The sequence below is a fragment of the Rhagoletis pomonella genome, unplaced genomic scaffold (genome assembly GCF_013731165.1).
Source record: "Rhagoletis pomonella isolate Grant_MI unplaced genomic scaffold, Rhpom_1.0 Rhpom_scaffold_00008, whole genome shotgun sequence".
NCBI classification, from domain to species: domain Eukaryota; kingdom Metazoa; phylum Arthropoda; class Insecta; order Diptera; family Tephritidae; genus Rhagoletis; species Rhagoletis pomonella.
The window spans coordinates 6,274,402-6,296,762 of NW_023458562.1; the positions used below are offsets into that span (position 1 = coordinate 6,274,402).

Consider the following 22,361-nt stretch of genomic DNA (forward strand, 5'->3'; position numbering starts at 1 on the left):
CAATTGCTAGACCGTAGGCGTGGCACCGTGTTCTTGAGTCTGCGTGTGGAACCCTGACGTTCATCACGTCAAACCAATCGTTAGTCTTAAAATGGTATATTTGAAGTGATATAGTTTAAAATATACGTAAATATATAAATGTGTATAAATCTTACCAATTTAAATAATTCAGAGCACTCATTCCAGTTGTGGCTACTTAAATGCCCCAAGCCTGCTGCCCTCGTAATTGCCTGCGCCACTGTGTGTGAAAACAATTTTGCAGCCGTTTTCACTTTTTGCCTTTGGGGTCCAGCTACGTTGATGTGGTTTGCTGAAATTTTATGAGTTATTGTCAAATCCTTCGAGGTACATGACAATAACTCTAAAATTACTTCTTTCTTCACTTCTTTGCCTTTTATCATAAACCCTTGGTCAAGGAAGTGATTGCGCAGTAGCTTAAGCATGTGAGGAACGTCTGCAAACGTGAAAATTTGCTGTTCGTCAAAAACAAACCTGTAATGGCGTAATGTGTTACAAAATGTGAAACAAACCAAAAAATCAATTTATAATTTGTTAAACTTACCACGGCCTCTCTTCATGCACTCCAAGCTCGTTAAGCAGGGACCTGTTTGTACCGCCAAGGTCGCACACAACCGCCACAACGTTGTACCCGCAATCTTTTGTTTTTTGTAATATATTACAAAGCACGTCGTTCGTCATTTTGCAGTCGAAGTCGTAAAATACCGGCTGTTTCCATTTAGATACGAGTCCTGACGAATAAAATGAATATAATAATTTAAATTTTATTAAATGTTTATCGCAAGATATATCTACCTGTGAGCATCGCTACCTGCACATAGCTGACAGGTTCCAGTGTTGAGTCCGACGAGGTATCATAACAGTAAGTCTGCCTGACCTTCATCTCGTCGAAACTCAAAACACACACCTTTTGAATGGTATCCATTTGCGTGGAGGCATTTAATAATTTAAATACCGGTTTTATTAAACCTCTGGATACGTCGATTTTTTGTGCCCAACTTTGCAGCGTGCGAACGCCAGGTAGCGGAAAACCATTTTTGTACATTAGTTTAAATGCTTTCGGACTTGCGGCGTACAACGTGATGGAATTCGCGATGTCTTCTTGACTCCAAGTAGGTTTCCTAATGTCGTGCTTCAGTTTCGAAACCTGACCCTTCGTGAAAATGGTCAGCAGTTTGCTCCCCATGTTTTTACACATATCTTCGTATTCATCCAAGCGTTTTTTCAGCTGTTCCACCTCATAGTCATGCTTCTTTTTCTGATTACCGTACTTTTGCTGGAGTGCCGCCAGTTCCATGTCCTTCTTTTTGTTATCCATTAACAGAGTCTTCTTTTCTCGCTTAAGTCTTTTTCTACGTGTAACAAAATTAAAACTTTAAACACAAGAATATGCCAACATGTTTAGATTGCCTTATTGCTTTTACAAACTCACAGTTGAGCTTCCAGCTCCTCAACTTCTTCCAAACTGCTGTCGTAGTAGAAGACTTTGCGAGGTGTTGAAGTCGCGGGGATTTCGGAAAGATTTGCATCCACTAGGCTATTTTCCTTATTCTCCACATTTTCGTCAATCGGAACAACGTTGGCACTGTTATTCGCCTCGGCTATAACAACTTATTTGCAAATATAAGTCGAAACTTTCTTTAAAATCAAATTGTTACCTTCATTGACTGCGACAGATTCACTCTGCTGAAGTAACTCGCTGACAATTTGTTTGTACTCCTCGCGCTGAACACTTTCGGCACGCTGGGAGGTTTCCCCATCCTCTGGGTAAATGCTGGGCACAGCACCACGCTTTAAAAGGCGTTTTTTTGCAAATCCTAAAGCGTTTGCAACAATAACATTAAATGGAATGAATTTAGAAAATACACAATATATTACCCATTTCGAACTGTCGATTGTTTTCTATATCTTCACTAGAAAAGTGCTTCATGCACACGTAGCTCGATTTGGGATTCAATAATGCACTTCCTCGCCGGCAAAACTGCATCCACTTTCTGGCGAGAGCTTCGTCCGTAGGAAACGAAAAAAAGCTTATATCGCACGCTTGCCTATAGTTTTCACTATCACAATTTGCCACTGCACACTTCATTTTGCCTTAGTATAAGTTTATAAAGTTTAAATAATCGCTTTGAATTGCTTAAAATCTCGCAGAAATAACACACAAATAAATTGCTAAGTTCAAAATCAACCATTGCACCAGTGTGACGTCATACAAACAGCTGATTCTGTCAAATTCGTTAAGAGAAAAATAGCGGTACCGAGATCGGCGCAACCTTTGTGTTCTCTCAATCGTGTCTACGATGCATATAACCTGCCTATGTATCTGTGTGTAGCAGGACTACGTCTGCCCGGGCTTACTAGTTGATATATAAATAATTACCTAAAAAGGAAAATGGTGTTTACTTTTGCATGAAAAATTAACAAAACAGTTGGTATTACATAACTTGGCAACGTGGTTGAATTAATCTGCTCCTTGGAGAAATCTTTTGAAAGTAGTACTTCCGTAAAGTGAAAATAGTGATGAAGATGATGATGAGGATAATTATGATAATGAATATTATTATTATTATTGTTATTATTATTATTATTATTATTATTATTATTATTATTATTATGAGCTTTGAGCACTGCGACCTCTAGGGTAGTCTATTGTGCGTGGCCCTATACCCTATACGTGAAGGCTTTTAATATAAGCTACAACTTGGGTGGGGTTTTTGTTCCATATTTCGAATGGATTAAATGTTGTACCACCTAGGTGAGCGAGTCTGCGTCTAACAACACAACACAGAGCAACACATTCACAAAGGATGTGTTCTGGCGCTTCTTGGTCCATCACACAGAAGCGACAGACGCTCGTGTCTGAAAGATTCATCCCAGCAAAAAATCGGTAATCGCTTTTAGTGGTAACGTGTTCTAGAAGGCATAGCGTTATGATGCCTTCGAATTTTTTCGCTTCTTTTAGGCATTGCCGGTAATGCAAAGTAGAATGTCCAACAATATTTTATTTATTTCGCTTCTTTGTTTGATTTCGGGGAATGCAAAGTAGAATGTCCTATACTATTTCTTTTTTAATTCGTTTCTTTGCTTCATTTTCGGAAATGTAAAGTAGAATGTCCTACAATATTTTATTTGTTTCGCTTCTTTGCTTCATTTCAGGGAATGCAAAGTAGAATGTCCTACAATATTTTTTTTATTTCGCTTCTTTGCTTCATTTCGGAGAATGCAAAGTAGAATGCTGCATCGTAGTCAGCTGAAAAATAGAATGAATATCCAAAAATTCTTTTTCTACCGTTACTTTCTGTGGAAATTTGTCTCGCATAAAGATCATGTTTTGCTTTGTTAAATTTGCAGCGAAGTTGAAGTCAGTCAATGAAGTGAAGTACAAGAGCGAGGAAGTACAATTTTAAGCTTAGTTAAATATGCATGTATGTACATACCGATTTTTAAGAAAATTTAAATACCTAAATAAATACATATGTATGTATAAAAGCTGATTTATAAAAATTTTAATTAATTTTAATCTTTTAAGACATTTTCTGATTTCAGTTTAATATAAATAAGTATGTACTTATCTAGGCATTCTACATTAGTTTCTCTCTAAGGTATTCTTTGTTCGCTTCTCTGGATTCTATTTATCCATGCGTTATCCCTTCGTTTGAAGGTAATGCTGCGGGTAAAGGCTTACCTCCAATGACATGGCCATGTTAAAATAAGGCCTTCTTGAAGCGAAAGGGTAAGCGATTCCCATCGCCTAGCTCGTTCCCACTTTCGTTTCTGTGGTAATCGTGTTTTTTGCTGGGATTTTACTGGGGTGATACCGCAGGGAACAATGTCCCGTGAAGTACCCAGTGAGAAGGTCCTCCGTGCCTAGATTTATGAGCTTCTTTGAAGCTTCTTGCGATGGACAGATGAACCGCTTAGCTTGTCTTTGTCCCGGACATATACTCCAGTGCCTATCGAATTTTTTGTCGACCCACTTGTTTATGACCTCCCTTAAGTTGGCTTTGGTGAACCTGCAAAAGGGTGCCGGGCCATGGAATAGTGTGGTAGCTCCGTGTTGAGCTAGGTGGGGCGCCTGTTCATTGCCGTCATGGCCCTCATGCCCGGCACCCAGCCCAGTAATACTGTGTTCTTGCTTCCAAGACCGTTTAGGGTGTTGAGGCAGTCGTACACTAGTTTTGATGTTATTATGTGGGACCTCAGTGCTAGCAAGGCAGCCTGACTGTCCGACATAATGCAGATGTTTTTAGAGGATGTGCCCCTTCTGAGGCATTCTCTGCCACAGATATCGATCGCATGAATCTCTGCTTTGAAAATGGTGGGGTTGCTGCCCATTGGTATCGGTCTTTTAAAATTCGGCCCAAATATACCAGCTCCAGTTTTTTCATCTTCCGTCAGTGTACCAAACTTCAGCTCCGGGTTTGGTGTAGGGATTTCCTGTGCTCCAGGATGCTCGGTCCACAATAGATACCTTGAAATTCCTAGAAATTACTAGTATCGGAGCTACTGCGTCCCTCATATGAATTATGGGGTCACTTGTGAATTTCATAAGGACCTTCATATGACTTGCCATGTTTCCGCTTGGTAACTCGGAAGTATTTAGGATTCTCAGTGCCGAAAGACTGGCCTCCCTCTCTATTAGAATTGGGGAGGGCGGTATGCCTACAAGAGCACCAAGTGCATCAGCAGGACAGGTCCGCATAGACCCTGTTATACCAATGCACACCATTCGGTTCAGTTTGCTTAGTTTTGCGCTAGCAGTTCTTTGTGTCGCTTTTGTCTACCATGCCAAGGATTCATAGGTGACTATCGGCTTCACAACTGTGTTGAATGACCAGTAAGTCATTTTTGGGGAGAGTCCCCATGCCTTCCCATAAAGTCGCGTGCTTTCGATGAATGCTCTCATTGCCTTGTTTACCGTTGCATCCAAATGTGCATTTCAGGTGAGTGTCTTATCCAGTCACACCCCCAGGTATTTTGCTTAATTCCCTATTCTAGTGCCGCCCAGAGTAAATTCTGTCCTTGATACCTTTTTCCTCCGGGTAAACGGAACCAGAATAGATTTAGTAGGATTAATGGATAATCCTTTGGTGTCACACCATCTTTACGTAATGCGCAGGGCTTGTTGCATGCAGTTGGAGATCGTTTCGCCATGCAACCCTGTTACACAAATTACCAGATCGTCTGCATAGCCTTGTGTTTCAAAGCCAGGGTCGGTTAGTAGGAAGAGGAGCTCGTGTATAACCATAGTCCACAGAAGAGGAGAGAGTACACCCCCTTGAGGGCAACCTCTTGTGGCTGTAATAGATTCTTTCGTGCCCCCCAGCTCCATGATGATCTTCCTTGTTTTTAGCATAGAAAGCACCCAATTTATTAGGATGGGGCTTACTCCCTTGCATATCAGGGCATCGCCAGCTATCTCTTTTGGATTTCCGCAATTCATTGTTATAAGAAGTTAGTGCAAGTTTGTACGGATTCCAATTACCCGTATTCTTTGCTCTATTGAATAGTTTTCTGGCTTGGCAATCTCATTTGCTTAAGCTTATTGCTCCACCAAGGCACATCACGTTTGGATTTTACACTGAGAAAAAAACGCGTTGTAAGAATAAAATTTTGTTATTTGATTACCGTTTAAAAATGTTCGTAATTAAATCAAGTGAAAATTGTTAACAAAATGGATTTTTCTATTATACATACACTACGTATAGGCTGCGTTTCTTTATACATTCCGGATAAACCCATTTCACAACCAGAATGAACAGAATGCCATTGAAATATACGTTTACATATCATCAGGAACGTTCTAAAGAATAAGTAAACAAAAAAGTTTATTCCAAACGTTCAGAATGAATAAAGAAATACAGCCATAATAGAAATATTCAATTCAAAAACGCCCATATTAAAATGAAGAATTTTTCACTACACGGATGACGTTTTGCACGTATTGGATGCTTTTTATTACCTTCCTTTTATTAACTCGGGATGTAACTATGTAATATTGATGCGCCTAAAAGATGCAGCGATTTCTATTCTCAAGTTACATACCTGATGGCAGTACGAATGGTAATTATAATAGGGAGGCATCCGTTTTTTTAAACTATAATTTTATTCATATGTAATTAAGAAAGGACATATATGTATACATAGCATGCACAGCGGTGACAACACATACACACATACATGGTATGGCATAATGCACTAATCGCGCGCTGTGATGGTGATTCAAACTCAACATTTGAAAACACATTTAAATGTATGGCTGTAGCTGAGTGTGCAAAGATGCTTGATACAATCGGTTGCTGCCAAGAGGGTCCGGGTTCAATTACCATCAGACGGAACATAAAACTAAATTTTTTTTCTTCTTAATTATAATTTCGTATAAAAAGCATCTGTGCACTTCACAACGACATATTTTATAATGTACATACTCAAATTTAAAACGAGTTGGGTTGGTGCTCTTTCATATGCGTATTTTTTTAAATTTAGCACGTTTTTTTGAATTCAAACATTTTTTCCCTCAGCGTACCTTTCCTTGGGGACAGCTACTATTAAAAGCTATTCCAATGTCTGAATGAAGCTGTTCAGCTTCAGTCTCAAGCTCGTGTGCAGTCGTAATTTGACCACCATGGCTGTTTCCACGTTCTTCAATGAAGCGAAAGAGTTCCCATGATAATAATAGTGATGATATTAAGTTTGTTGTTTTTGTTCTGTTAGCGGCTACAACAACCCCGCCCAGATCGGTTAGTCCTTCAGTCGTTGTCGTCAAGCTCTACTAGCCGTATCCCCACGAATCGCGCAGCCTCAAAGGGGTTTGTCCATAGGGACAGGGGCGTTAGTAGGGTGGAATTCAGTGGACATGCGAAGAGATGCTGTGAGTCATGGGGCGACTCTCCACATGCCGGGCATTCGTTTAGAACATCCTCGTTTAATCTGCTTAGGTATGAGTTCAACCTGCTGCAGTAACCAGAGCGCAGTTGAGCTATTGTGTTCCGAGTCTACCGAGGCAGACGAAGTTTTGTTACGTCTGATGACTGTGTGCTCAGAACGGCATTCACAGGTCGAGAGTCTACATAACTCGAGACTGTCCCTTTGTGAATGCCGTTCAAGTCCTGTCCATTAGCTGTCGGGCCCAGAGGTTGTTTGGTGAAAGTTCGTAGAGATGCCTCCTGACATGCCTAGGGCGAAGGCTCTTCTACAAGGAGTTGTCTGTTGGGGTAACCACGTCTGTGGCTCCCAACTAAAAACTGCTTGCAGAGCATTGTGGCAGACGAAGTTCTGTCTCGTCCACGTCTGATGGTTGTGTGCCCAGAACGGCATTCACAGGTCGAGAGTCTACATAACTCGAGATTGCCTCTCTGTGAATGCCGTTCAAGTCCTGTCGATAAGCTATCGGGTCCAGAGGTTGTTTGATGAAAGTTCGTAGAGATGCCTCCTGACATGCCTGGGCGAAGGCTCTTCTGCAAGGAGTTGTCTGTTGGGGTGGCCACGTATGTGGCTCACAACTAAAAACTGCTTGCAGGGCATTGTGTTAGGCTCCTTAATGGGGAGCATGTGGGTCTCGTCGTGCAGGTGGTGTTGCGGCGACATCAGGAGGCAACCTGTCGCTATCCTGAGTGCCGTGTTTTGGCAAGTCTGCAGCTTCACCACACGGGCGCTGCATAGTTCAGAACCGGTCTGCCAATTGCCTTGTACGTTGTCAGTAACGTTTCTTTGTATTCCGGTTAGCCACTTGAGGACCTTGTTGCAGCTTTGTACTCTGTTGACAATTGTGGTTGTATGCGCCGAGAAGGGGAGAAGAATGTCGAAGGTTACTCCGAGTATCTTCGGGTTGTTCACCGTCGGAATTGGCTAGCCATCGACGTGAATACCCAGTTGCAGTCTGACCTCCTTCGTCCAAGCGTGAAGTGAAAAGCGTTGCTGAGTATTTTGTAAGGGATAGGGTTAGGCTCCGTGCAGTGAAAAAGCGAGAATGCTCGGCGAGATAACCGCTTACTTTCGAGCACAATTCATCAATTCCATTCCCAGACGCCATGATCGAACAATCGTCAGCATAAGAGATAATCGAGACTCCCTCTGGTGGTTGAGGGAGCTTTGGAATTTAAAAAATGGGAAAAGGACATCACCCTGTGGAGCCCCTTGTTTTATTTTCCTAAGTTTGCTCGATTTGCTTCTAAAAGTTATTGACGATTGATGACCACTCAGATAATTCGCCGATCACCTTTTGAGTCCCTGTGGGAGAGAGGAGGCCCCTATGTCTTCTAGTAGCGTTGAATGGTGACAGGTTATAAGATCAATGGAAATAAGGTGAATTGACTTTAATTCCCACCCTGGTGCGAAATAAGATCAATTAACATTATTACCTTTTTAAAAAACGAAATAAATTCCATTGACATTATTGCTCTTTCAAACCTTAAAACTGCTTAGCTTCGCGGCGGCCCGTGTTCGCGCGCCACACCACTTCACGCTACGCCGCGTGAAAACCAATCGATTAATTTAAATGATCTCGGTTCCAATATTAAATAATCAATAATTGTTTATACCCGCATTTTGGTACATTGGCTTGAATGTGCCATTTAATAAATAGTGTCGTCGTTCTTCTTAGCTGCTTTTAAATCCTGTCACAAATTGCTGCCGGAGACATGAATACAGTGTAAGAAAATTACTTTTCTATAATTGTTTCCTTATATAAAGGTTTGTTTCTTTTCCACCTTAGACATTTCGAATTCGTTCAAAATATGCTAATTTAAAATACATAATTCTTTCAGTGTTCCTCCGGGCTTTTTGAACATGGACTGCTTCTTCAATTTAATAGTGTTCGCATTATTTTTTGTGGAAACGAAACATGTTTTGCAAGTTCTGGATCATTTCTACACTCTTTCTTCAAATATTTCTCGTATTCCAGCTGCGTTTTGCGTTTGGTTTTTCGCATCGTGTTTTTACTATAATTCGTAATTTTAAATTTTTTAATAAAATCAATTGGTGGTAGTTCATGATTGTGTGTGGATTAATAGCACCACACTGAGGATTTGGCAATAATCTTTGTCATCTATTAAAAAACAGCACCTACGGGGCAATGTTTATTGTAAGAACAACATTTTTTTCTATGAATCGACATACTTTAAGTATTGTTGATGCCATTTCCATTTGAATGAGGAAATAGCGCCGATGACTTTATTTCCAAATTTTTGTTGACTTTATTTCGCACCAAGGTTGAAAATAAAGACAAGATAGTATGGTATCCCTGCGATCGATGTCTGCTTCAATAAGACGATACTGCACGGTGTGATGCGTGATGAATGATAGGCCACCACCATTATCTCGCTCGCGATCTCGACGGTGCACGTTGTATCCGGCGCAATTCAATAATGTTAATTTGCCATGCAGCTTCGTCTCTTGGACCGCAGCTATTAATTCCGTGCGCACCCATGAAGACTTTTATCTCCTCGATCTAGCTCTGAAGTCCATTACAGTTAAGTTGTAAAATCTTCGTGTGCCTAGGGAGACTTATAGGAATGTGAGGTGTTAGTTAGGTACGTTGCCTAGCCGCCACATGCCGTGCTTTCTGCTGCAAAGGCTGTTGCCCTGTGCTTATAGTGGGCAGGTCGCAGTTGATATTTTCGACCGAGCAGCACAGCATGGGCCCTCGTCGGTGAAGTACCACAAACGGCAATAACGCAAAATTTACTTTATTTCACTTTTAAATGGGAAATAATACCAAAATCTGAGTTTTGCTTTATTTCCAACTAAGGTTGGAAATACAACAAATTTTGCCTTATTTCCCATTGCTTAGCTTATTTATACTATTTGTAACAAAAACCTACTTACAGAAGGAAAAAAAACTTTGTTTATTCGAAAAATACAATTAAATAAAAAAATTTTATATAATTCATATGAAGAAAGTAATATTCACAAAATATTTTTACTTATGAAAAGTCCAACAAAATATAGGAAAAGAGTCATTTTTAATAACTGCTCAGCAAATTGGACATAGCGGTTTTGCATGAATTTTATCGGCATGCTTTTTTAAATGTGTTGAAAATATTGCTGGAAAACCTTAAAATGTTTGCATGGAACCATGGCGCAGTAAAAAGGTGAAGTTATAGAACAGCTTTCCCGCTTTATTTTCTGGCATTCGGCTGTCTTATAGTCACATTTTAAAGACATGTTTTCAAATAAGACTGTGTCAAAATATTTCTTTTCACACTAATTTTACTTCACCTGGTATAATTCCACCATGAGTGGGGTGCATGCAATAACACCATACGCAATAATTCCCATTACTTGGACATTAAAAAACATTTTCAGAAGTGAACTAGTGTTATTTTATTATTATTCTGTTTTCTAAACGGTTATAATGGCAGTAGTGCATAATTGCGAAAGGAGGGGAGGGGGCGGAGGACGCAAGCGCGACGTCGACCGCGGCGCGCCGCGACGCTGGGCACTTTCAAAATTGCATACTTAGAAATGCGTCCATTTAACTTGTTCAAGTAATACTTTTTGTCAAATGTAACTGGGTGACTACCTACATATGTGCACTATTTTGCTTTATTACTGAAATTGTTAAGTTTAAAAGTTGGTCTTAATGAAATAAAGCAAACTTGTGTTATTTCACATTCAATTGCGAACACAAATTTGCGTTATTGCCGTTTGTGTTATTTCGTGTAAATTCGTTTAAACCATTAAAGTCGCCGGGGACCTGCGCAGCTGCAAAGGGCTCTGATGGTGTCGTGCAATTGGTTGGTCCTACTTATACGAACTGCGTGAGAATCGGGTACATCCAAATGCTTGGAGGGTGGTCAGTGTTGCGTTCATCCCCAAGGCCGGGGTTCTCAAGTGGGCTGGAGAAAAATTTTTTTCCTCCACTGAACCCTCTCCGAGGGTGCCGGCTGGAAATGGATACTCCAGTATGTTCTGTGCGTTGTCAGAACGGTATCCAGCTAAGATCAGGGGGACTTGCAGTAAGGCTCGCAGCTCTTCAATAGCACAGCCCATCGCAATGCTCGCTGATCATGGTACGGAGGTTTTCCTCAATCCAGGGTGTTAAGCGGACCGTGCCTATTGGACGACATTTGCAGTCGGGGGTAACAGACTGTATTTCTACGGTGCCTCACTGACACCGGGTCACCTCAGTAAGTAACGGTGACCTTACCATGGCATGGGTCGCTACCATGGCGGACGGACTTTTCCCCTTTTCACTCGCTAGGTCGCTGTGCCAGGCCACCTCGGCTTCGCTACAGGACGGCGCTGCTTCTCCTGGGTTTCCTCTTGGGTTCCATTTTTGGACAGTGACTGAGCGGGCGACCGTAAGAACCAAAAAGTTTGCAAAACCAAAAAAACAGCCTCGGACAATAAAAATCAGACAAACACCCACAACTAAGGAACACGACTAACAAGGACTCCGTAGACAGTACTTCGGACAACAAAACAAAGGGCTCACTTACCCTGGACACGACTAACAAGGACTGCACGGACAGACCTCGGCTGGGTAGTCCAAGCCTCTCCATGGAGAAGGAGCTCCTCCTATCCAGTCAGAAGATATTGACGCCAGGTGACGGATCAAGTACTGTGGGCCACAGTACTCCGTCATCTAATCAACAGCTTCCTACGGCTGCCAAGGGGCAGCCAAATATCAAACCCTTGACGTCGAAGCCACTTCGGGAAAAGCGATACCGGGCTCTATCTATCCTCGGTAGGACATAGCGGAATGAGACCAAAGGGACCGTGCACCCGAAGAGTGGCGGAGACAGGATTTTATTTGGAGAGGGGCGATTGGAATCGACTTGTCGAATAACGTTAAATTACAGGCATCTAACTTCATTCACAGCGTAGTGACCAATCGAAGCTATATGACCTACAAGCATCCAACCTGCTTGAACCCTCATTTATTTTTCCCGCAAATAGAGGTTCTAGTAATTTTCAGGAAGTCCGAATTAAAATGTTTTGTGATATAATTTTACTTTAAGTAAGTTTCATGTGGTTAATGTGGCGCAAGGTCCATTTACAGAGTCCCATGTAATAAAACAATTATACTGTTTTGTAAAAAAGCACAAGATAAAAAGTTATGCTCTGGGTTTATTAAAGCAGTATATATTTGTGTATATTACATAAATACTTATTTTTTGATTATAACTTACCAACTTATTCGGAATTTCGATTATAATAATTTAAATTGTAAACTCAATTTTGCGCTTTCCTTTTGGGAATATTTCACCCCTATTGCGAGTGCCGACTAGGCGTAGATAAACGACTACTAAGCGATTGTCGATTACCGATCCTATTGTGAGTGTCGATTAGTCGCTCAATTAGCGACTGTGAATAGTTTTCAATCGCTCATCCTTCTATTGCTGTTTCTGAATCGATACGGGTTTGCGTGAATAAAATTGTTGTGATATAAATTAATAAATATTGGATAAAAAGTAAGTTATTTGGATCGAAAGTGTAAAAAAAATTAGTATGCATGTGTATGAATTGCAGATCAAAAGTGGTTAGCAATAAAAAGCAACTCAGGCGGTCAAGCTTATGCAGGTCTATCAGGACTTGGTTAAAGGGATTTCCAGCAAGACTCGGGCAAATCCCAGAAGGGAAGCCATAGCAGTAGAACTGAACAGCATATAACTCCATCTAAGCCATCCAGTCTTTTTTTTGCAGAACCTAAATCCTTTCACTACACGTGTATGTTAAAGTTTTTAGAATCGGTTCACGCTTTCGACACGACAACCGAAAATAATTGTACAAATGACTAAACCGTACCAAATTTCTTAAACTAGTTGCGTTCCAGACGCTTTACGATTTGCAGGTTTTTACAGGAAGTTGTTCCAGGTGGCCACCTCCCATAAGGTTTATTAATGGCGAAAACAGCTTTTCCTGCAAATCTTGAAGCATCTGGAACGCAACTACTATTCATGAAATTCACATATGTATGTACACACACTTCATCTTCCAACTCCGAGGGATTCGACGAATTTCGCAAATTTCCTCCTTGCTTTAGCTATCCCTACTAATCAAATAGCTTCCACATCAACTTCCTCATCACTGAACCATATCTCAACAGTATCCTTTTTTTAAATGTTATAATAAAAGCAAAAATGATGTAACTGAAACAATAAAGAGACAAATGTAAACAATCAAACAGCTGTTTACAATTCAGTCAACCATTCACAATAATACAAATTTTTATCGATCAATTTGGGCAATACCAAAATAACAGATAATCGACTCAATCTACAAAATTCTATTCTACTGCCAGTCGACACTCGCAACAGGAGTGTTTGTATTATTCATTCAGCGCCAATTTCAATATCTAAGGGCCAGTTTCAGTGGCAGTTTATACTTAGATTGCCAATTGTTTGGCATATTTAGACAAAGTTGATCTGAAACCCAACAAAAGTTAAATGGCACTCAAACAACAATCCACAATTAAACTTAAGTGCTATTTAAATATTCATTTGAAATTGGCCCTTAGTTTATAGCAGCCAGCTTGGGCGTTTAAACTAAGTTGCACTACAGTGCACTGAAAAACTGGCCCTAAGTGTACGTGTAAAAGTGCCTATCAGTCTTTTTTCATTCATGGTACTATGGAACCATGTTTTTAACCGGCGAAGGGTAACTTCTTTCTGAAGTAGCGTTACTAGCTAGAAGTGTAGTCAGAATGCGGAGAATTTCGTTAATCAACGGAAAAGCATATTCGTCGTCCCATTTACCAAGAACTTCTGCTGCTGATTTTAGGTATGGCTTTTCGCTTACCTCATTTGTTCATCGTTCTGACCACACTTTATACTCTCCTTCCAAACTGAAAGCGTCTTTTTGTAGCGTATTATATTCCCTAAGTTTATATGTATGGAAGTAATAGTTCAACTCAAAAATGTTTATGTAATGTATATTTCGGCAATCTTTCTCGGAGATCGAGCTAAATATTATGCAATAGCGGTATAAATATTACCTTTCGATAATAATCTGCAGCGCTAGATGCCGATAATTAGCCCGAAAATGTCATCTATCCGCTCTCCGAGGAAGGACAATGTCCAAATAGTATAATTCCTTAGCGATATCGGTAACTAACACGGCAAGCGCTTTTTCTACGCATTTTGCTATTATCCCCCTACGATTGTCTGGTTACACAGTTGTGAAATGTGAAATTTTCTGCATTCACCGCGAAAATAGACAATAAGTAGTATCAAAAAGTTTGATTCGACATGCATACATATAGTTCTTATCATAACTTTACGACACTCACATACTGGCAAAATGTTACCATTTATTTTAAAATTTATTAATTTTAATTATTGTTTTTTAAAGGTATAGCATATTTTTAACAGAAACCATATAAATCTTTGTGCAAAATTAAAAAAGAAATCAACAAAGTTTGTAAAAATTTCGAGCTTTTTAATTAGATTTTTTAGAAATATTTTGAGTATGCAGTTTTGTAGACCAATTTCAAGTACCATTAAGATTTGGGAATTTTTTTTCGTCGAAAGTGTTGCTCATTTTCTCCATACAACAAAAAAATCATCGAAAATGTTTTGTATGGAATAAAATGGCTAACATGGTCAACAAAAAAATGCCAAAATCAGTTACTTTAAACTTGCAGTATAATTAAATGGGCTAAAAAACTGCTTAATATTTCTTAAAAATCGAATTAAAAAGGTCGACATTTTTACGAGTTTGTGGATTTTTTAAAACGTTGCGCAAAGATTCAAGCTTGGTTTTGTATGGTTTTTGTTTAAGATTATACTATATTTTTATAAGCAAATAATGAAAATTAAAAACTATTAAGACAAATGGTCAAATCTTGCCAAATATAAATGCCGTAAAGTTATAACAAGGTCTATAAATTCATAGTATTTGCATACCTATTGTTGTAATTTTTAATTTAAGAGAATAACATGCTTTCTTATTCTATAAATAATCTTGTGCAAGCCTAATACTATGTCTCCATTGTGAGATTTAATGAAGATTTAGCCCTCTGACGAGATTTGACGTTAAATCTTTTGAGATTTACCATATAAAATTAAATCTCAAAAGGCAGATTATGTTAAATCTTCGTCAAATCTTCAATAATATTGATCAATAAGTACAATTTGTTGGATGTGGCAACCACAAATTCACATGCCATAAGTCAAATGACATTTGTGTTTTCAATATACAGTTGAGGACATTGAAATCTAGCCTGTCATAAAAACATGAATTTTCGAATTTTTAGGGGTTTTTATATTTTTGTTAGTTTGGAAGGAAAATTAGTAATACATATTTACATAACTTTGGTTGTAATAAATTAAGAAAATATTATTTTAAAAACTAAAAATTTAGAAGAAATGTTTTATAGTAATATCATGCAGAGTCTTCTCCGCTTTCTATAAGTCATTTACGCGCTGCGACAAAAAATTTATAAATTTCGGTAATGGTTCTGCTTCGATAACATTGCACCGAACATCCTCTAGAACGCAGTTCGTATTCATAATATGCCAAAGGCCCACGATTGGATTTTCGGTTCCCTCCTATGAATAAGAGAGTTCTACAAAAAATTTTCTTTCAGCAAATGTTTTTTTACCGTTTTAATAATTTTTCTTAAATTCCGGAAAATGATTCGGAATATGGTACCATTCGTTACACTTTCCAAACTATATATTATACATACATATTTACCACGAATAAGAAGCCAATAATATTCAGAATTCATATAATGAAATTCCGCTTGGTACCTTCCTTTTATCTGTCTGTATATCAATGTCCGCAACTGTATTTATAAAATTATACATTTGAAAACGTCAAATATTTAAAAATGTGAACGTCAAACATATCTCGTTGTGGTAATGGAGACGGTTGTGATTTAGCAACTGGATTTATTAAATCTTAATGGATAAATCTCTCAATGGAGACATAGTATAAAAAAGGGATTATGATTGAAGATCAAAAAATAAATTTTTAATTTCTTTTCAAATTTCTCGTTCGAGGTAATATATTGTAACCGAAATTTTTTTCCCGATCCGCCACTGCACCCGAAGGACGCCGAAGACAGAAATCGTTTTCAGCCGGCGGTGGATGAGTACCGGTTGTACCAGGCCACCCAAAACAAGGATGCGGGAAAGCCGAATAGGTCCCAGAATGAGGTCGAAAGAGCCCCAAAAAAGGGGAGGTTTTCTGCTGACCAAGCAAGTGCGGATACTGCAGCAAGGCCACGGCGTGGCTTCAGCGAGGTGCCAAGGGATAGCCTGTGGGTGGAACTTGTAGATGTGGTCTCAAACAAGGCGAAGCCGGTGCTTGACAAGTGTGGGGAGATTGAGACGGGCCGCCTCAAATGGTCGTTGACCAGGTCATGGCAGAGCCGGATGGCCATCTCCCCAGGACTCTGCGTAGGTAGTGCGCAGCTACAGGGTGGTCAAATGTGAGAACCAACTCTCAAAGGTTTTCCTGGAGAAGAGCTTGACGAGCATCAGTGATGCTTGGGAGAGCATGAGACTCAATCTCATCCCTGCCAGTGACATCCCCAAGAGGCCAAGAGCTCGCATTTGGCTCCCACGTGTGCAGATGGATAGCGCGGCACTTCTAAAATACCTGTGCACACACAACCGCGAAATCCCGATAAACGACTGGGTGATCCTTAAGGCTGAGGAGTCACAAACAACCTGTATGTCCTTCTTACACCTCTTTGGTGAGGAAAGCATCGAGCCTTTGGAAAAGGCCGACTGTGTCCTTCGCTCTGGTATCCGGCGAGCCAAAATAAAAATTTTCCTTGCGAACAATGGTGAAGAAGAAGAGTCTGACGTGGTCGACGATGCAAATAAGCCGCTGGAAGGCATGCTGCTCGCTGACCCAACTGCTGACCCAAATTGAAAATGGGTCTGAAGGTTGTCCAGATTACCCTCCAGCACTAGAGGCTGGTGGAGGAAGATGTCGACATCGCACTCATTTAGGAGCCCTGGGTATGGAACACCGAGGTTAATCGGAGGGTAAGCCTAGATCTTGTGTTCCGGTTAAATTTCAATACCATACTTTTCTTATCTCTTCCCACAGCTCATCGGATCTAACAACTACGAGACTCGAAGCGGATGGTGGTACTAGCATGGTCATCGCCTCGTGCTACATGCCACACAACGAGGACGCACTACCGGATGTGATTCGTTGTCTAGTGGTGAATTTTCAATCGGACAATCTACTTATCGGGTGCGATTTCAACTCCAGGCATTCGATCTGGGGCAGCTCGGAAATAAATACTCGCGGTGAGTTTCTTTTCGATTACATTCTTAGCACTAACCTAATAATTTGTAATCGGGGTAGCACTCCTACGTTCACGTTTTCTAGCACCGCTGCCTTCAGGGGCTGGGAAGAAGTGTTTTACATAACTCTAACTAACGATTGTAGTAGCAGAGGTAGCATTAAGGTGGACAACTGGATGGTATCTGCTCGGAAATCAATTTCTGATCATAGCTACATACTGTTCAACTTATCGGTTAGCCAGAATGTTTCCCTTCCTTTTCGTAACCCAAAGATAAAAAACTGGCGGCGGTTTGCCAGTGTTGTCAGTAGCAAACTTGGGAAACATCACAATCAGGGGCGCACCCAGGAATATATTTTAGGGGGGGGTTTTATATTTCTGAAGATATATCACCGGAAAATACTGAAAATTTGCTTGATAATACGCTCTTTAAAATACATTTATGCAAGTTTTATGTACAGTATGTCATAAATAAATAAACGTTTTAAAATTCATAAACTGCACTTTATTTACATTAGATTAACAAAACTCAAACCCTTTTAACCGACTTCAAAAAAGGGGAGGTTATCAATTCGCCGGAATACATAACTTTTTTACCACGTGAACCGATTTCAATAATCCTTTTTTTATTAGAAAGATGGTACCTCAAGGGTCGTCCCGTAATTTGTTTTACAGATCCGATGATTGGATCATGGAGAAATTAACGGTACCCCTAAATTTGTATATGAGAATTGAAGTCGGTTGTCTTCTTTCCTTAAAAACTACTTGTTTAATAAAAAGTTCTATAAACTCAATATGCGCTCAACTTTCAAAAGTACCTAATAAAAAATTTTAAAAAAGAGTCAGTAAAAATAAAAGTATTGATTCCATGAATTTTTGCACTTTTATGTTCATGTTTTCGATTTCTGGTTTTCGATAGATGGTGATTTTTCATGATTGCTCAAGAAAAACGAAAAGTTCATATAAAACGACGGACGAGAAATGGAAAAGAAATTTTCTTCTACCAAATTTGCATAAATCAGTTTGCAGCTCTCAAGAAAAAAATGCTCGTATATTTATTTCCTCATGAAAATTTACAGCAAAAGCAAAGCGCTTTTTCAAGCAACAGAAATTATATTAAATATTTCTTATAATTTCCTTGAGAGCTGGATTCTTAGCTTTAAGATACAGTTTGTATTTGAGGTTATTAGCTTTAGGGGGGGGGTTTGAACCCCAAAACCCACCCCTTGTGTGCGCTAATGATCACAATAGTAATTTAACGACCTCGGAAGATATAGAAACCAAGTGCAACAAATTCGTAAAGGCTATGGGATCGGCCTTTAAAGTCTCCTGCCCCGTAAGCTGCGGGCGGAAAAAATATCCTCCATGGTGGGGAGAGGAGATTTCGGAACTTAGGAAAGATTCTCCTAAAGCCTCCAATTTAAGCTATTCCACGGGCAACTGGCAGACATATAAAGATAGCTTGAGAATTTACAAAAAAGCAACTCGCAAAGCAAAACAGGAATCCTGGAGGGATTTCTGCTCTTCTATAGATTCAACGAAAGAATCCGCCAGAATGGGGAGGATCCTATCCAAGAAAGACAGCAATATTTCCTTCCTAAAAAAGGAAGACGGAGGTTGGACCAATAGTTCTAAGGAGACATTAGAACTCCTTCTTCGTACCCATTTTCCAGGCTGTGGCCCAAATCAGGTCTCAGGGGTATGTAGCAACGTAGCGGCACCATTCATTAATGTCGTTAACGAAATTTTCACGCGGGAGAAGATTGCATAAGCAATTAACAGTTTCTCTCCGTACAAATCTCCGGGTCCGGACTGGATCTTTCCAGCAATGCTACAGGAGGGGAAGTCGTGGGTTATTTCATGGCTAGAGATCATTTTCAAAGCATGTATAATGCTCAACTATGTTCCGTCTACCTAGCAAAGTGTTAAAGTAGTTTTCATTCCCAGATGATGTAGTGATTATGGTATCCGGATTATGCATAAATGTGATAAGCAAAATGATTCTAAGAGCACTAGGGGAATTGGGTTCGTGGGCAAATAGCTGCGGGCTCAACGTTAATCCCTCGAAGACCGAATTACTATTATTCACTACAAGGAAAAAGATTCCTAATTTTAACCTACCTTCCTTAAACGGGCATACTCTTTCTCTTTCCCTTTACGCTAAGTATTTGGGAGTCATTCTCACCTGAAATTTAACTGGAAAATGAATACAGAGCACCGAGTAAAGAAGGCCTATAGTGCTCTGTATTCCTGCAAGAAAATGCTGGACAAGAGGTGTGGCCTACGACCTGAACTTATGCTATGGATGTAAAAGGCTGTGATTCTCCCAATTATTGCATATGGTTCGTTGGTTTGGTGGAAAGCCGTAGAGATTAACTACATACGCACAATGTTAGGCAGGGTACAAAGGTCAGCCTGCATTGCGATTACTGGTGCGATCAGATCATGTCCAATGGAAGCATTGAATGTCATCTGTAATCTGCCCCCGACTGATCTCTTTATCAAGGAAAGTGCTTCACAGAGTGCGCTCAGGTTGAGGGAACTTGGATTGTGGAAAGAACGTACGTATGGGCAATACAGGATTGTTTCAACGACCCAAGCATTCGCGAAAAAACTGACTACATTTGGCCTTCGCTTCTCTTCAAGAAAAAACTTCCGCACGATTTTTCCATCAAGAAATTACTGATCGCTTCGAAGTATCCATTTTTACGGACGGTACAAAAATGGATTGCGGCGTAGGGGCGGGAATTTTTTCAACCGAATTCCAAATCGAAGAGTTTATTCGATTACAAAATTGGGCCAGTGTTTTTCATGCAGAAGTATTTGCCATAAATCAGGCGTGCAAAATAATTTTAGCCTCGAAGCTAGTGAGAACCAGCATTGGTATTTTTTAAGACAGTCAGGTTGCGATCACGGCACTTGTCTCTGTAATCATCACCTCCAGCATAATAAAACAGTGCAGGGAGAACGTTATGGTTTTAGCTGACAGGCACGCCGTTGCACTGATCTGGGTACCGGTGCGAACCCAGGACGAACTGGCCAGGAATAGGTCAGCTCTAGATATCTCAGAGGCAGAGGAGGTTTCTGTGCCTTTGAGCTCAGCACTGGAAAAAATGTGGCCAACAGTTGGGGGAAAAGCCTACAATCCTGTAGGGTCTGCAGGAGTCTGTGGCCCACCTACTGCACAAAACGCACAGGAGGGATCTATCTCGACTAACTAGAATTTACACAGGCCACTGGGCCGTGGGAATACATGCTGCAAGATTAGGACTAAAACACAATACCTCCTGTCGTAGTTGTAATTCACCAGATGCAGAAGAAACGGTGGAGCATCTACTCTGCGATTGCCCAGCACTATGTAGGACTATAATCAGGCTTTTAGGCAAACCCTGCTTCTGCGGTTCAACAGACATATATTATATTAACCCACTGCAACTTCTTAAGTTCTTGAACTCCACATGCTGGGTTTGAGATATCACCGACGCAAAGTGCCGCCTAAGTGGGCAAAAATCGAAAAATTCGTTATCTGCAATGTGAACTTGTTTGGTATTTTTGTAGAGACAATTTATCTACTAAAAAGAAGTAAACAGAAATTTCCCTAAAAAATTAACTATATGCCGCCAGGAAGCCACAAAAGGCGACAAATTTTATTCTAAGAATTTTAATAAGATCATAGCCATGCGTAAACTCTTCACAGAAAAAAATGTCAAAAATATATTCTTTGAACTAAAATGTTGGTTTGACGTTTCTTCTTTCCATATAGATAGTAGAGAATTACAAGAATGAAAATTTTGGAATAAAATTAAACACAGGGTGTCCCTGAGGTGTTCCAAAAAAACTATTTTTTTAAACAAAATTTCAAAAAATTCTAAATTTTAATGGAATGAATAAAAAATATATGTAAAAATTGTTTATATATAATAGTATGGGCTTTTAGCTTTCAAAAGAAGAAATAAACACCTGCTAATTTTTTGCACTTTCTGAAGTAATGCGTTTTTCTCTAATGCATAAAATAAATTTTTGTCATATTTTGTCAGTGCCTTGAGATCTGTACGATTCGTTTCATTTTCAAAAATGAAGTGTCAGGTTAAAAAGCTTGACCTGTGGACAATAGAAGGTTTATTTTTTGAAGTGAAACTTCTTAGGCGGCGGTATCGCAAAAATGGAGAGTGAAATTTTTAAAACTGAAAACGTTACATGAGTGAGAAGGAAGATATAGGTAGTATAGGGAAGGGGCAAAAAGAAATAAAGCGACGCATGACGGGTACGAATACCTACATATGTATATATGTATGTTTGAATGCATGTATGTACATGTACATATATATATGTATACATATATATGCATGTATGAACGAACTCATTGCGCATTTCAGCTCTGTCGCTGCCAAGCAATATATGTATAAATGATGCAAGCGTTCTTCGCGTAACTACATCCATTCGTACATATGTACATATGTTTGTATGGATATATTTATGATCGTTGATGAACTGATGGGAATATGTATATGTACTTATCGACAGCAATGTTTTCATGTATGTACATATGTTTGAATGGTTGTAGTATATATATTTGTGTGTATGTACATATGTTTGTGTATGTACATATGTTTGTGTACATGTGTATATGCACATATGTTTGTGTACATGTGTATATGCACATATGTACGTAGTACAAACGAAAACAAATCTAATAAGCTGCTCGTTGATACAAATGCGAACTGTACTGATTCTCAAAAATTATGTGTTTGTTGTACATTTGTTCATGTTTGTCATTGTGCGTGTAATTTTCTAGAGTAGTTTTGTGTTCTTGCTATCTCCTTGTATTAACTCGTCCTTTGTTGGTATACTCTGATGAACATATGTGAGGATGATAGCAAGGCCAACTTACATATATAAGGTAGTGTTACAGGAGCAGTTGAAATTTTCGCCCGATGTTTCTTAAAGAAAGCCATAAACATAGCGACCGTTGGTTCAACTTAGTGTTGTTTTGCTCTAGATTTCACCGTTTGTGGGCCTTTTGAATGAATTTATGTCTTGTTTGTATGAAAGATCAAAAAAATTGGATTTTCTGGCAAGTTGTACCACTTATCGCTATATTAATGGCCATGTTGTACAAACTAATTTAATT

General features: G+C 39.6%; 2 protein-coding genes across 2 annotated transcripts; one reads left to right on the top strand and one right to left on the bottom strand.

Moving 5' to 3' along the window:
* Positions 1-1,450: 1,450 nt before the first annotated feature.
* LOC118745109 (52 kDa repressor of the inhibitor of the protein kinase-like) lies at positions 1,451-2,133 on the bottom strand. Its single transcript, XM_036478643.1, has 2 exons — positions 1,897-2,133; positions 1,451-1,835 (listed from the first exon to the last, which is right to left on the bottom strand). The coding sequence occupies exons 1-2, from the start codon at positions 2,105-2,107 to the stop codon at positions 1,630-1,632; spliced, it is 417 nt and encodes a 138-aa protein (XP_036334536.1). The 5' UTR covers positions 2,108-2,133; the 3' UTR covers positions 1,451-1,629.
* A 14,363-nt stretch (positions 2,134-16,496) lies between these two features.
* LOC118745110 lies at positions 16,497-17,582 on the top strand. Its single transcript, XM_036478644.1, has 3 exons — positions 16,497-16,964; positions 17,029-17,234; positions 17,293-17,582. Exons 1-3 carry the CDS (start codon positions 16,906-16,908, stop codon positions 17,355-17,357), a joined length of 330 nt encoding a protein of 109 aa, XP_036334537.1. The 5' UTR covers positions 16,497-16,905; the 3' UTR covers positions 17,358-17,582.
* The last annotated feature ends 4,779 nt before the right edge of the window (positions 17,583-22,361 follow it).